Source organism: Lycorma delicatula, chromosome 12 (genome assembly GCF_047948215.1).
Source record: "Lycorma delicatula isolate Av1 chromosome 12, ASM4794821v1, whole genome shotgun sequence".
NCBI lineage: Eukaryota > Metazoa > Arthropoda > Insecta > Hemiptera > Fulgoridae > Lycorma > Lycorma delicatula.
This window is the reverse complement of record NC_134466.1, coordinates 64,233,832-64,250,596: the sequence shown is the minus strand read 5'-3', so window position 1 is coordinate 64,250,596 and position 16,765 is coordinate 64,233,832. Positions and strand designations below refer to the sequence as shown.

The following is a 16,765-nucleotide window of genomic DNA, read 5'->3' as shown; positions in this document are numbered from 1 at the left end:
TTTTCTTTAACTGAAATAGAATTTTAAAAATTAAATTTATTGATTTAAGTTTTTTAAGTTGTTAAAATGTTCTAACCGAGTATTTTTATAAACGTACAGGTGAATAAATTTTTTTAAATAATTATGAATTAAATAAAAAATTTATTAATGTTATCGATAGTTATAGGCTAATTTCGTTCGTGTTAAAACCTTTATTTAATAAAATTATTACATTTAGATAAGATTAAATCGATTTTGTATAATAAATATTTCATTATTATTTATAAATAAATATAATTAGTATCGGATATAAAAAAGTTAAGGGTCAAGGTTGTCGGTATACAGGTACAAACGTGTTTCTTTTAACTCGACATGATGTACACAAGTTATACGCTGTTGCTGTACAGCGGACACTACGTTACTTCGACAAAGTACTGGTATACTATATATATTTATAAATAGGGAAGGGATATTTAAGGCGGTTATGTTGGTATAGTAGTGGGATTAGAATAAGAAGGGTAGATATGTACGATACCATTATATTATTGGTCAATTTAGTTTAGTAGGCGTGCCTACGTTTATACTACGGGAGGCGGGTGTGTTTTGTTGTTTGTGTTTAGTTTTACGAAGGGACGTCGACGTTCTTGTTTCTGTCCGTAGTGGGGGAATAGGTAATACTGTGCGGCTTCGGGATGTGTAAACGATTTAGTAAAGGCAGTCTCGTCGAATACACGCGAGAGTTAGCATCATGTTGGGTTATTGTATAATTATTGTTTTTAATTATTATTATACTTTGTTGTTATTAATACGTTTTAATATGATGTTTGATAGGTGAGGTTGTTTGACGTAATTATTATTTCGTGTTTTTTTTTTTTTTTTTTTTTTTTTTTAATATTTTTATAATTAATAAAAACAATGTTGAACGCTTTCGTCGATGCCGGAGGAACGCATCCAGTTCATCATACTCATCACACGACAACTTTATCTAGTTTAGGCTTAAAAATGAGTCCATCTTCTCATCACGGACAAGGCACGACGCATAATCAAGGTTTAACAAATAACGGACAAGAAAATCCACCGCCTCATCAACATTTTCATCATCAAGGCTACCCGCATCATCATCACCATCATCACGCGCATTTGGAACACCCACATGCCGCGGCCGGTTACGCTGCCGCCGCATTTTTTAGACGCGATCATCCGCCGCATAGTGAATATCATCCCCACGGAACCGGTACCGCATATCCGACAGTAGATCACAGTTCTTATCATCATCATCCGAGTTTGTATCATCCGAGACCGGAAAGTGTTACTTATAATCCGACAGAACATTTACAAACATCTGCGTATAATATGGCGCCACCGCACGGTGCGTTTTTAAGATATATGCGTCAACCGGTCAAACAAGAAATGATTTGTTTATGGATCGATACACCCGGTCCTAGAAAAATATGTAATAAAACGTTTACATCTATGCAAGAAATTGTTACTCATTTGACCGTCGAACATGTTGGCGGTCCAGAATGTACGACACATGCGTGTTTTTGGCAGGGATGTCCTCGTAACGGACGTCCTTTTAAAGCTAAATATAAACTAGTTAATCATATTAGAGTTCATACCGGTGAAAAACCATTTCCCTGCCCTTTTCCGGGTTGTGGTAAAGTTTTTGCCAGATCGGAAAATTTGAAAATACATAAAAGAACACATACAGGTATGTAAACATAACCTATAATTTTTTATCTATTCATATGTTAGTATAACAATGTAGTTTATAAATTTCTATCTTGTTAATTTTTAAGTGTTTCTTTTTGTCTTAAAGTAATGTAATTTTTATCTTCCGTTACTATATTATTACTTGTATCGTAAAGTCTCTTCGTTTAATACGTAAATCTTTATTTATGATTACAAATGCGGTATCAATTTGATTAAGAAATGATTAATTTTCAACGATAAAACAGACGAGAGAGAATATATATTCGTATTTACAAAAAATAAACCTTTATAATATTTCTTATATTGTTTTGATCAAGGCTTTCGTTGAATGTATTCAAATAAAACTGTAGCGTTATTTTTATTACTCTTGTAATAACATGTTTATTTTTATTACAAAAGAATGCATTCGATAGTTCTTTCCCTGAATTCTATATATATTTAAATAAACTACTTACTTCTTCCAGAAATATTTATAACTTGAAAAAGAGGTTAGGTTTCGCTTTTATCATTTAATAAAAACTATTTTAAATGCGTTATTTTAAGGTCGTTTTCCTTTTTATCTCGTTCCTTTACCCAGAATTATAATAAGGTTCTGTACCGAAAGAGAATTTTACCATCGGTTATTTAAAAATCAAAATAAAATTAAGTAAAGGAAGATTTGATTTTTATAGACTGTAACACCGATTAGAGAACTTCATAATTGCATGAATTTTTATTTATTTAAATCCAATTAAATTTACGTCTAAGTAAATGTATAAAATATATTTAGTTTTTATGTAAATCCGTATGGAAAATCAATTGTTTTTATAATTTTTTTTCCGTGTACATTACTACTATAAACGGCTTTTAAAATTTGAATTTATTTTTCATTTTCTTGTTATTTCTTTCATTATCTTAGATATTTTAAAATCGTTTATGTAATAATGTTTAATTTGAAACCGGGTGAAAGTTTATAAACATTTTAATCAAAATATTTTTAGGTAAAAAAAGGCAGACATTCTTTTTGAAATTTCGTACATTTTACGATCGGCCCGCATTTATTTTTGTTATTATTATTATTATTATTATTATTACCGTTATAAGCCAAATTTTATTTATATATAAGACAGTTTATATATTTCTTTTATATATAAGACAGTACATATAAATTTTCATTAATCTCGAAAGCTAAAAAATACTTTTGCGAAGTAGTTTTAAAGTTGGATACCTCTATCCAATTAAATAAATAATGGAAATTTTATTAAGAATTGATTTTTTTTCAGTGTGTTAATTTTTATGTTATATAAATAACAAAATAACTTTCTAATTGCTTGAAATATTTTTATCCGAAATTAAAATAACAGAATAACCGTTTTATATTAGACAACACTGTTCTACGCCGGATGATTTTTATTTTCAATATTTTTCCTTTAAAAACTAAGAAGTTAATATAAATAATATTATAATCGTGTTTAATGTTTTTAAAATTTAAAAAACATTTCTATCTTACGTTTATACGTTTTCTTTATAAACATGTATTATTTATCGAGGGATTTAATATTTAAATCTCGTTAATTTTTTTAAATTTAAAAACGTAATATCGTATAAAAACCATAATTCTTTCTAACAAATTTAAAGCAGTATATAAGGTGTTCTTTATAAAAAATATATTTATCAACAGATTTAATATTTTAATCGTTTTTAATTTTTTTTTTTATATTTATAACAACCTTATGGTTGTTTTAAAAAAAAATATTCATTATAAATTTCTTACAATTATTTAACTTCGAATATAATTAAAATAAATACCATTTTTATTTATTAAATGGATTAAATTCGAATATAAATAAAATATGAATCATAACGTCTATTTTTTTAGGTCTTTTTACAAATGATACATTTCGAGGAAATGATGAAAATCGGTTTCGTTTGCGATAAAATTAAATGATATACTTTCTGTTTAGAAGTGTTTTTATTAAAACATTAATTATTTTGATTACGTATATTTTCCCCGTTTAAAATTTAAAAAAAAATGGGCTATAATTACTCCCTGTAAATTTGCTTTTTATCATCTCAATAGATCGCTTAACTAAAATATAATATTACATCATCAAGTTACTTGATCAAAATCAAAACGAATTTTCAGAATACAAAAATTGTTAGATCCTCTTATTAATAATATATTATTAACGTACACTGACATTAATTAAAAAATTCATATAATTTTAAGCGTTTAAACCTAAGGACAAGCTAAATTTTACTGTAAAAATAATTAATAAATATAAATTTCTAAAAATAATTTACTAATTTTAAACCAAAGACCTATTAAAGTCAAAGTACTTTTCGCTTAATACAGAGTAGTAGTTTAGCCTGACAGAAAACACCTTACTATGATTTTATTTTTAATATTTAAAAAAATTCTAAAAAATAAATGTTTGAATAAATTTTTATTTAAAATTATATTTTCTTTCTTAGCGCAGGTACACTGTTGATTAATTTTAAATAGTAATTAATCAGTTTAACAATTTTTCATCCTGTTGTTTTAGTTCTGCTTTATATATTTAAGAAATTAACGGCTTAAAAATTCCTATTTTATTATATTCAGATTTCATTTCTTTACATATAAATATAATTAAATAATACGTATACTATTTTAATCAAGGTTTTTCTTAATTCTTCCAGGTTAAAACAATTAATTTTTGTTACCGAAAATATAATTTATCTACATTCTTTACCTGATCAAATATATTATGATTTAATTAATATGAATATTTAAAAAAATTTCCAATCTGTTTTATATTTACAAATATTCAAATATTTAAAAAAAAAAATAATCTGCTTAATTATTTTTAAAAAACGCAATTATTTTTACCGCACGGATAAAATGAACAATCTGTTGCTGTTTTAAATAAATTATATACCTCATTTAAAGAATTTCAAGATTTTTTTATTTAAATTTAATGTGTTTTAAAACAACTTTTACAAAGATAATTTTATTAATAATTAATTTGTATTAATGCTTAATATAAATAATATTCTTCTTTTTTTTATAGACTTTAATAACTTTTATTATTGATTGTCGTTATTAATTTTTTTTTTGTGCTGTTTTGATGATATTTCATTTTTATCCTTCTTGAGAACATATCTGGGAAATTTCCTTTATTTTATAAAAAAAAATATATGTAATTACGTAAATTTGAATATATATATATTTTTTTTAATTTATTTCCTAACTAAAACGGATCCATTCAGAATGAAAAAAAATTAAAATAAATTTTTTGAAAAAACATACACACACACACGCACACATTTTCCGTAACAGTATCAATCGAATATAATTTTTAATTCAAATTGAGAATTCATTTCGATCTTCTTTTTGTTTTTTTATGCACGGATTAAAACCATTTTTTTTTTAAATAAGTTTTTTTTTAACGGAACAGAACGCAAGGTTACAGGAAGATTTATGTACCTTCTACTTAATCGCAGAATATTGACAAACGTCCCTTTCAGCTGTATCTTTCTTTTATCAATTAGATAATTATTTAATGACTGTTATAATTACTGAGTTTTATTTATGGACGAAACTATTTTCTGCGTTCCTATCGTTTAGATCGGTGAAACTTAGACAAGCCGCTATAAACTTTCGGTGTTAGAGCCTTCCGATTTAACAGAAATGCTCCTTTCGGAAGACCCTAATATTTGGAGGATGCAATGCGTTGCTCTTTCAGGAGGAAGTCACATTTGATGCCCGTTTTTTTTTAGATTGTTTAATAATTAAAAACGTTGTTTTGGTTCATATTATTAACAAATAAAAATAATTGTCTTGTCCAATGCGGTTTTATTTCATTATAACATTTTTAATTTTTAATTTTTAAAAAAAGAACAAGAATTAAAGGAAAAATTAATTAAAAACAACTAACGATCGATGTAAGTTGTAAAAGATTTACAAAATATATTGTAATAAAAATTTTTTTTAAAAATTAAAGGTTTACCTTGAAACTATTTATTCATTTTGTAAGTATGTTTAAAAATTAAATCCTGAACAAATAAACGCTTGATTTTTTGATAAGATAATTAAACTTTCTGATAGATACGTATTTCACGTGAATTTATAGAAGATATTGTTAAAATTTCAATCGATATTTGATTTAAAATAAATTCATTCTGCATAATATTTTACATTAAATTTCTACCTCCGTTCATGTAAATTCTTGTATAAAAAGAAAATCAATAAATTGAAATAATTGCTACAAATTTAAATATTCCGCATTAGTTTCGGTAGTTAAAAAATAATAAACGTATTTTAGCTGTTTAAAATATATAATTTTACTTGTAAATATGTGGTTGTATTCCGCATTATTTTCGGTAGTTAAAAAATACGAATATAAACGTATTTTAGCTGTTTAAATTATATAATTTTACTTGTAAATATGTGGTTGTATAAATTTATGAAATAATTTTTTATTTAATCATAGATCTACAAAATGGATTGTCAGATTTCAATTAATAAAAACCAGAAATTTTCACTTACGGGTTTCAAACCAAACAGCTATCGTATCGATAACAAAACAACGTGATTCATTCGATAAATCAAAATATCATTATAAAAATTAACTCGAATACTTTAATGATTTGGTAAAGGTTTTTTTGGAATTTTCTTTACAAAAAAAAATCTTGCAAAGTAGTTTTATATAAAGATGGAAAAGATTTTTCACGTTAACAAATATACGTCTTTGACTATACATGAAAAATTAAAATTTTTCTTTTAAAATATCTACTACCATAAAAGTAGTACGATTTTTATAATTTAAAATCAAAATCTGATTTTGAAAACCACGATTACTCTATATAATATAATTTAGTTTGGAATTCAAAAAAAAAAAAAAAAATACTGCTATAAAAAAGAAAAAAATGATGTAAAAAGATTGAGTTTTAAAACTGAATTCTTTTCCAATAATGGAGATTTTTTTTTATAAAACTTTATTTTCTTTAATAGTTCTAACAGAAATTAAAGTAATTTGTTCTATTTAAATTGTTTTATTTTTAAGCGAAAGATTAGACAAAGAAAAAACTTTTAATTTTGAAAAATCAGAGATCGATTTTTTAAAAAAAATCCCTGGACTTAGTTAATTAAAGCGTGCGGGTAATTCTTTTAACATACACACACACATTATATATATAGAGAGAGAGCTTATGACATTCTCTGTAATGTAAGGATTCCAACACAGCGTCATACATCTAATTCGGTTCAGCCGTTGAACTGTTACAGTGGAACAAACATATACGTACAACCTAAATACATTACACTACTTTTTGGGCAGTCATTTAAAAAAAAGAAAATCTATTTTATTTTAAAATGTAATATTACATTTTATATTTGAATTTATAAATGTTTAGAAAAATATTTTCCTGTCACTAAAGTCAAATATAAGATAATTGATTCTACATGAGTTACTGCCGTTAATTAAAATAAAAATTTGTACATCTTTTAATTAATTATAATATTTATTATAATTTACCTTTCCTAGTTTTATATTTAATTCGAATTTTTAGCTTCTGTATATAAATTTTTCAATTATTAATTTTTTATTTTAAAGACTAAAAAAATGTTTTTATTTGATCTATACGTAGTTTTTTTATGAATATTTGAACTTTATTTTATTACCAAATAAACCATTTTGAATGGTTTTTTTTTTGTTGTAAAAATTCTCTCCTTGATCGTAAGTTTTTACGCATTAACTATAATTGGAAAAGTTTTTAAACGAAATTTTGCTTTGTATTCATTGCCTGTTTCGTTTTATATAAATTTGTCGCTGTAATTATTGAGTTTAGTATTTTTATAGCGTAATTATATAAATATATTTTGATGTAATTGTTTAATACGTAAAGTATTTTTACAGTTAAAATAAACTGAAATTATGTTAACTTACATTAAGCGACAGTTTTTTTTTAACAGTAGTTTTAACTGTTCCTCGCTTTTCGTTTTCTAGGAAAGATTTTTCTCAATGATTATATATTTCAAATTAGGCCTTAATTTTGTAAATAGAAAAAAATTAAATTTTATTTAAAAAAAAAAGAAGCAGCAGAAAAAATAGAAAGTAATTATTTTTTGCAAATATTTTACAAATTTTGATTTTTAAAAGTTTCCCAAACTAAAAATTTGTAAATTCTGTTGTTGATTTTTAGATTTTACTTTTTAAAAAGTCTTTTTAGAATTTTTAATACGACGTTTTAAACTTTTCGTTTCGACCGCTACGGAACTATAATTTTTACTTTTTTTTTGCAAAAGGTTTTCATTCTTTTGCTCTATTGTTCTCGCCTTTCTTCCGTCCATTTATTCAGATTTATACCCTTCTTTTACTTTCTATTTTGAAACTTAGATTCTCGAATCACTTTTCTAAATTTACCTCTATCTTTGCACAGATCCTTAGAAATGTTTAATGCTTTTAAATCTGTTTATGTAAAAATTAAACATTTATTTTATCACTTCTTTTCGTTCATTCTTATAAATGTTTATAAAACTGTACCGGATTTAGTTACCTATTTTTTTTGTATATTTTTAAATTTCCTTTTTTAATTTATAAATTCCATGTTCGTATTTTGGTCCATAAATTTTTGTTAAGATTTTTTTTCTACTTTTGCTATTTCTTGTTCCAAACAAAATTTCCAGTAGGATTACAGTTTTATAGTCCCTCAATTTTGAGTTATATGATAGGGATTTTTTATTGTAAACATTCTTCGTAAGATGATAGGCAGTTTTCCATTTTGCGTACACTATTCTTCATCCCATTATTTTTGTGTTATTTCACCTAAATATTTCAATTTTTGAACTCAATTATTTTTTGTTTTTGGAAATTTTATGGGTTTGAGCTCTGTTGTCTTTTATCATCGGAAAACCAGTTAGGTTTTCATTAGAAATTTAAATACCAATTTTGCTTGCACGTTAGTTTTTGAATTTTGATTTTAGCCTAGTTTGTATTTCTTGCGAAAATTAAAATATTACTTACGAAGAACAGAATATATATGAATTTAGTTTTAAGTGCCCTTTTTTATATGTAACTTTTCAAGTTCTTTCTCTCGTTCTCTTTTTCAAGGGAACAATTATTGATGATCGAAGACAGTTCATTTACTTGCCTTACTCCAGTTTTAATTTTGGTTTTGAAATTTTCACCATGAATTTCACTTTTGATTTTATGAACTGCTTCACTCCGAAATCATAAAAAAAAACATATCAAATTCATTCAAAATTAATATTTTTTTATTTAATGATGTATTTTGGGCATCGAAAAATAGAAAATTAATACAAATTTACACAATGGTACAAATAATACATAACATAATGAAAATCGAAAAAAGAAATATTTATATCATAGTAAAACATTCATTCATTATATTTAAAAATATCACGTGAAAATAAATAATATAATCTAACCAAACTTAACCTACGCTCGCTTCGCTCGCTAACCTTGACTAATCAACAGTAATGTATTGATTATTTATAAATAATTAATTAGGTTAGGTTCAGCTCTTGATGATTGCGGTTGCGTTTTTCTTGCTCCCAGTATTCGTGGTTATTATTGCAGTTTTCGTTAATAGTTCTGTTACTTTTTCGTTTTATTTATTCGTTTTTAGATGTGTAATGATGTTTTTAGTAGCTCTGTTGCGTTTTTTTTATTATTTGTAACACTGTGTAAATTTTTTATATTTTCAAACACCCAAAATACATCATTAAACGAATAAATATTAATTTTGAATGAATTTGATATGTTTTTTGTGATTTCGGGGTGAGGCACCTCAAAAAAAAAATTACCAATATTTTCTTTAAAATTTCTTGGGATATATTTTATATTCTTCAAGGATAAGTAGAGATTCCCTATGGATGAAGTCGTAAAATCTATAAAAATTGTAACTAATTTTGGGCTTATATTTAAGAATGTACACAATTTTTGCCAGATCTATATCTTGATATTCTCCGATTTCTTTTTATTATTGGTTGTATTTTACTAAATAATATTTTAATCTCTCTTATTTCTTTTAGTATTATAGAATAATAATAAAGTTAAATCTCTGCTTACAACTGCAAATCCTTTAACCCGTTTATTATTTTAATGATTAGTACCCCTAACTGCGTGGATTATTTTGTTAATTGACAGCCGAACGTGCTCTTGAATTTTAACTGCATTAATTTCACTTTATATTCATGATAACAGAAGAAAAATTTCAATACAATTACATAACTTATAAAAAAAAAAACCATATATACGTTAATTAAATTAAAATCCTCTAATGGTCCAAGATCACATATAAATTGCTTAGTATTACTAAAATAATTTTCTAAACCCTCCCGATCAAGATCATCATTGACACTTTTAGGTATATGAACTGCATCCTCAGAACCTAAATTTGTAAATATATCATCAGAATTCATCCTCACTATATGTATCATACTGAATAAAATCTAAATGTTCAACATCAGATCATTCAGAAATAGATGTTACGTCATCCAACAATTCTTCTATTTCAGTATCATTTAAATGTTTGCTTATACTTGCACCTGACATGGTTTAATTTATCGTGTAATTTTTTTTTTTTATTAATAAAATGCACTGTAATTAATAAATATTTTATAACCATAAACCATATACTAAAACAAGAACACATTGCGCAAACACCTGGTGTAAAAACGGAAAAAAATTAATATTATTACCATATTTTTCCTTCCTCAAAAAAAAATAAAATAAAATAAAAATATACAACACGAACTCCGAAAATCAGTAAAAAATCACTAAAATATTTGTATACGAAATTATAACCAAAAAACTATAAAAAATGCGTATGAAAGTAAAATTACGGAACAGCTGATCGGGTGATTCACGGAAAGAATAAGAAACGTTTTGTTCTTTACAGATTTTATTATTCATGTATAATAATAATTATAGAGAAAAAAACATTTTAAACCGTACTAAATTTAGTTTTAAGACCTTTTAATACAAATTTCAATTGCTAGAATGTAGAATCTGAGAGCATGACAGAACGCGTAATAAGAAAATATACATTTTTGCTCCGCTGTAACGAAATTTTCCATTTATAAACTTTATTAAAAAATTTTAATTTTACAGTTGAAAACAATTAACGTAATAATAGGAAAAAATCCGTTTCTTCGATAAATCGTGCAACAATTTATATAAAATTTAAATAAATATATATGTTAGATATAATAATATTTGTTTGTTAATGATTAATCAAAATAAAATCATGATAAGTGATTTTGAATTTATTTCTTTTTTCAATATTTCATTAATTCACCACACAGTAGAATATTTTAGTATGATAAAAAATTACTAACGTCGTTTTGTTGCTTTGACATTTCATTATAGTAGATATTTAGTAGTGTTTTTAAAACACTTTTGTGAATAAATTTATTTGTTATTATTTTTAAGAACTCGTCTTACAATTTAAAAGGGTGAACCGATTTTTTGCAAGTCCTTCATTTGATGTGATTTTTTTTTCCTTTTAATTTTAATATTTAATCAGAAAATGCTTTTCAAAATAAGTTTGTTTTATCGATGTTACTCTTCGTGTTGTTATACTTAAATCCGTATAGTTTTTAAATAATCATTTGTAAAGTACAAATATTGTCTTTTGATTCTGGAATTATTTTACCCAAAGGACAGTAATATATCGATAAGTTTTTCAGTGCCTTTAAAATATTTGAATTTCAGTAGTTGGCCTTTCTAACAACAGTCCATTTATTAGAAAATTCATCTATTTTTTATTATTCTAATTTTGAAATATTTTTTTAACCTTTACTTAATTTACTTTACTTAATTTTTTTTTATTAGCTAAATTGAAGCATTTGATACACAAACCGTTTAAACATTTTCTATAACATAAAAATACCTTTAATTAATAATTTTTTTATCTAAAAATTACGATTTTCGTTCAGATGATATTGTTTAATGAAAAACAAAGAAATCAATAATAAATAATTCTCTTAATACAATTAAAGGTCTTAAACGGATGTAGATTTCCTGTTTTAAAACGTAAAATAAATTCTATTTATGATAATTATACTTATTCAGATTATAGACAATCGTTTATCACTTTTATGCGGAATTGTCACCGCTACCGAGAAATTCTTGGGATTGTTTCTGCCGTGTTAGAGAAATAAAAATGTTCCGTCGTTTTATTGCCAATTTTGTATATATTGGTCGTTCCTTTACAGTATTGATTCTCAAACTTTTTCGCCTACCGCCCGCATTGAGAAAAGCTCCCAAAAATGTTTAAACTTACTATCTTTAAAAATAATAATTGCAATTTTGTTTTTAAGATACGCTTTTAAAACCAGTAATTGCAATTATTGTTTTTAAACGTGGCATATTCTATTTTTGAGTTGAAATTTATATTTTTAATAAGAGCTAATTTCTCTCTGATTTTTACTTTCTTGTACGAAGTAAAGGAAGTATTGTGATCGCGAAAAATTTCGGTTTTCTGATTTCAACGGAAATATCCACTTTGATCATTCCTGAATCCATTTTGACTAGTTTCGGCGTGACCTCTGTGGGTACGTATGTATTCAATAACGATTAGCCGTAGAATGTTGAAATTTTGGATTTAATTGTAACATCTAGTTGTGCACCTACCATTTTGATTATAATCGACTAAACCAAAAGTGTCAAAAAAGCACAAAATCCCCCAAAAATTTGATTTTGGACTTTTTCTTTACTGTAGTAATAAGCCCTTATTGAGAGATTTTCAACAATATATCATAAATAGTACTTATTTTCATTTTTTCCAGAGTTATAGCCAAATAAAATTATAATTAATAAAATATTTGGATGTTACAAGGGGATGGCACATCGGTTCGAATCAGACTTAATCTCCTTTTTTTTTATTTACCGTTTCTTTTAATATTTATTTTTTTATTTTTTATTTTTTTATTTAAATATATTGATTGATGAATAATTATTAACCGGTGATTGTAAAAAAATTTTACAAAAAATAATTATTCAATAATAACAATAACAAAAAAGTGAAAATAACCAGAAGTTATTACTGAAATAAAATTTTACATACTTTTAAAAATGTATATATGCAATTTAATAGGGGTTTTTAAATGGTTATATATAATAGATTTGGTGAAGCATCTGATATTTAATATTAATTGAAAATTATAATTTAGAATCGTATTATTTTTGGATTTCCTAGTTTAATTTCTTTTATTTAATTATTTTGGAATTTCTGTTTAATTTTATCTAAATAAAGTTAACTACAGAGTGACTGAAAAGTAGAACCTCACAAGAACAACATATACAGTGAGGCATACATGCCCGATCTTTAATAAATTGCAAAAAATATGTATCTTTTAGTTTATTATTCCCCTGATATTGTTGGATAATATTCTCTGTAAGTTGGAGTTGATCATCATTTCGTTTATTTGTTTTTTGTTGCCAATCATTTAATCGCTCTTTGGTCTGGTATAATTCTTCTGATCTTAATTTGTGTGCACATTCTCTAGTTTTCAAACTTTCTCTCTTTATATATTTATAATTCTCTCTTAATCTTTTTATTCGTTTTTTGGTTTTAACGTTTTCTTCCTCTTTATATTTATCATCTTCTCTTAATTTTTTTGTTCTTCCCTTGTTCTTAACATTTCCTTCCTTTTCGTATTCATCTCTTGTCGTTTTTTTTTAGATATATTTCTTCATGTTATCTTTCTTTTTCCTGAATGATTGTTTCTTTTTCATTTTTGATTATTCACCAAATAATCCAATAATAAAAACTGAATACTTTACACAATAAGGTCGAAATTAACATTTGTAACCGGTATACAGGAATTCACTAAACAGAATAGTTTAATTATTATTAACTTTTATTTATACGACACACCAGAAATCTGAAACTTTTGTTAATCAGCAACTCACAAAGATTTAATACTGATCTAGTACTAGTATCTAAGATCTAGATCTAGATACTAGTCTAGATCTAGTACTAGATACTAGATTAATACTGATCTAAGTAATAAAGGGACTTTTACTCTGTCCTATTATTTCATGTAAGATTGTTGAATTAATAATTGTATAAATATTTAATGTTATAAAAACTAATATTTCACCAATTTTGTAACTGTCCACTTTATTAAAAAATTGGAAGATCTTATCTCACTTTAAAATGAAATAAATTTAAATGAAGTGCAGAAAAGAATGTGTATATGTAATTTAATAGACTTACAAGGAAGTCACATCATATTTATTTTAATTTTATGATTTTTGAAATCTGAAATATACTGTCAAAAAGTAGAGTATTGAAGCTTTATTATTTTTTTTAAGCCTCTTCGTTGCAAAGTTAAAATAGTTTGAATAAAATGATTTTTTATCATAAGTTTCCCTTTATTTTTTTATATTAGTGTAGTACATATTTAATTGTAGTCTGAGATATCAGGAAAGCAATTTTGCCTTTTATTTTAATGACCCATTGCCTTTCTAGACCGCCTGAACGCCCCGAATTTTCTGTGGACCTTCTACTGCCCCCCCCCCCCTTCTGAAGGCCTCCAGCGCTCACAAGGGGGCTTTATCACCCGCTTTCAGAAAAAAGGATATTAATTCTGATTCGAATCGATCTGCCTTCCCCTTGATTTAAATATTTCATTAATTAAAATTTTATTTGACTATAACTTTGGAACCAATGAAAATAAGTACTACTTATGACAAATCGTTGAAAAGCTCTCAATGAGGGCTTATTACTGCAGTAAAATAATTATAAAACAATTATTTTCATTATTTTTTTTTAATTTTGACTTAAATTGGCGGCAAATTAGAGGTAATTACATGTGTACATTTTTTACTTGGCTCTTTTTTTGAAAAAAAAAAACCGGAATTCAAATAGTTTCTTTTTGTTAAGGTGTTTAATATACAATCGATTCTAATAAATCGAAATCATAAGTAAATTTGAATACAAAAAAGTGACAGGCAGAGAGAGTTTCCAATGAAACAATGAAACAAATCAACAAAAGTAAGTAGTGACACAAAAATGAGAAATTTTGGTGGTACACAACACTCTACGGTAGCTGATTCAGCCCATATCTCGGAGATCAAATATATCCAGTCGCTTTAGGCGCCATAACTCCTCGTTGTTATTCAGGTTAATCGCGAGCCGGTTTACATCTTTGTTCAGTCTCATTTTATATTTTGTACTGAACATCCGTATCTCCTCTAGAACGGTTGCCAATCGCAGATAATCGTGTATTTCAATATTTTTTCGCGAACTACAGCGCTTCTTTTATATTTCTCGATAGTTTATTTTGGAATCGTTTTACAACTTCGATGTTAATCGTACCGCGCAGTTGAATTCCGTAGGTTCAAATCGTTTTTCAGGACCGCTAAGTAGATCAACTGTTTGTGTTAAGTAATGATAATTAAAAGAATTTGTCGGTTTTATTATATTTAAAGTTTAAGTAGGTCTTAGAAAAAACTTGTATGAAAGAAAATTAAATGTGAGGATTCTTTGCATTTTATTAAAACATGTAAAATAAATGCAAAGTTATGATATAAAGAGACTTCTATGAGGTATCAGCTATGGTTGTATTTGTACGAAAATTAATTGAGCATCAAAAAGAGTTAAGGTTCTCTCTCCCTCTTTTATATATATATATATATATATATATATATATATATATATATATATATATCCCCTTACCATAATTGATTTTGCAGTAATATTATATCACACCATTCGTTCGTTGTTACACACTTCGCATATGATAATATTAGATTAATTTCAGAAGATTTTATATTATTTAACTGGATTAGAAAATTTTCGAGTTAGCTCTTAAAAAAAAAAAAATCGTTCATTTCATGTATTACATATTTATTTAATTTTAAATATTGATAAAATTAATTTAATTTTAAATATTGATAAAATTTATTTAATCTATTTTTCAAATAAGTTTATGATTTTTTTGGGGGATTTCTTCAAAATGTTAGAATGTATTTTGTAAATAAAATTAGAAACGTGTTTCATTTTTTAAACAATCATCATCATTAGTAGCTATAAAATAATTAATATTGCATAAAATGTTTTTGTATCTCTTTTTCATATAATTTATTTTTATTTATGTATGTGTAATACTTAATGTGTAAACTATGTATGTAGTTATAGATAATTAGGGAATTTATAAAAATAGTTTGTGTTTTCTTTTCGTACCGACCACTACGGCTCACGTTTACATAATTTTGAATTCTTTTTCTTTTCCCGAAAGGTTTTCATTATTTTGCTTTGTTTTTTTAGCCTTTCTTTCGGCCATATATTCAGGTTTTTTCTTTCTCTCTGGTAACTTAGATTCTCAAATCCCTTTTCTAATACTTTACACAAATCTTTATAAATGATTAATGTTTTTAGATCTATTTCTATTTGTTTAAACCGGTTAGTTTTTATGGCTCCGTTTATGTAGAAATTACATATTTGTTTCGTCTGTATTTGGTCCGTTCATTCTACAAAAATTTTCTATATAATTGTAAACTTTTGCCTATTAAGTTCTCTTTTTTTTTATATTTATAAATATATTTTCACTTTTTATCTTCCATCTTCATATTTTGTTTCGTAAATTTTTCTTAAAATTCTTATTTCTACTTTTGCTATTTCTTGTTCCGAAATAAAAACGTCCCGTACAATGCTTCTAGTAGAATTACAGTTTTTTAGTCCATCAATTTGGAGTTATTTGACAGTTACTTTTTATTGTAAATTTTCGTGTGATGACAGGCGGTACGGTTTCCATTTTTCCTACTCTTTATTCTTTATTCAATTGTATTCCGTGTTATGATTTCTCCTAAATATTTACATTTTTGAACTCTAATTATTTCTTTGTTGTTGTAAATTTTAAGGGTTTTAGTTCTGTTCTCTTTTACCACTGGAAAAACGAGTTAATCATTTGCTTAAATTTTTAATTTTGATTTCAACCTTCTCTATATCTTTTGCGAAAATTGCAATATCGTTTACGAAGGGCGCTGAGTGTTTGTATTTATGAATTTAGTTTTAGCACCATTTTTACGTTTTACTGTACGTTTCAACTTTTTAAGTTCTTTTTCCCGTTCTCTTA

The 16,765-nt window shown here is 25.4% G+C and overlaps 1 protein-coding gene across 1 annotated transcript in view; it reads left to right on the top strand.

Annotated features, from left to right (window-relative positions):
* Positions 1-894: 894 nt before the first annotated feature.
* Positions 895-16,765, top strand: part of opa (Zic family member odd paired) — a 269,946-nt gene continuing 254,075 nt past the window's right edge. The window contains exon 1 of the mRNA XM_075379400.1: positions 895-1,690. Within this exon, the coding sequence (XP_075235515.1) occupies positions 895-1,690 (796 nt within the window). The remainder of the gene's footprint in view (positions 1,691-16,765) is intronic.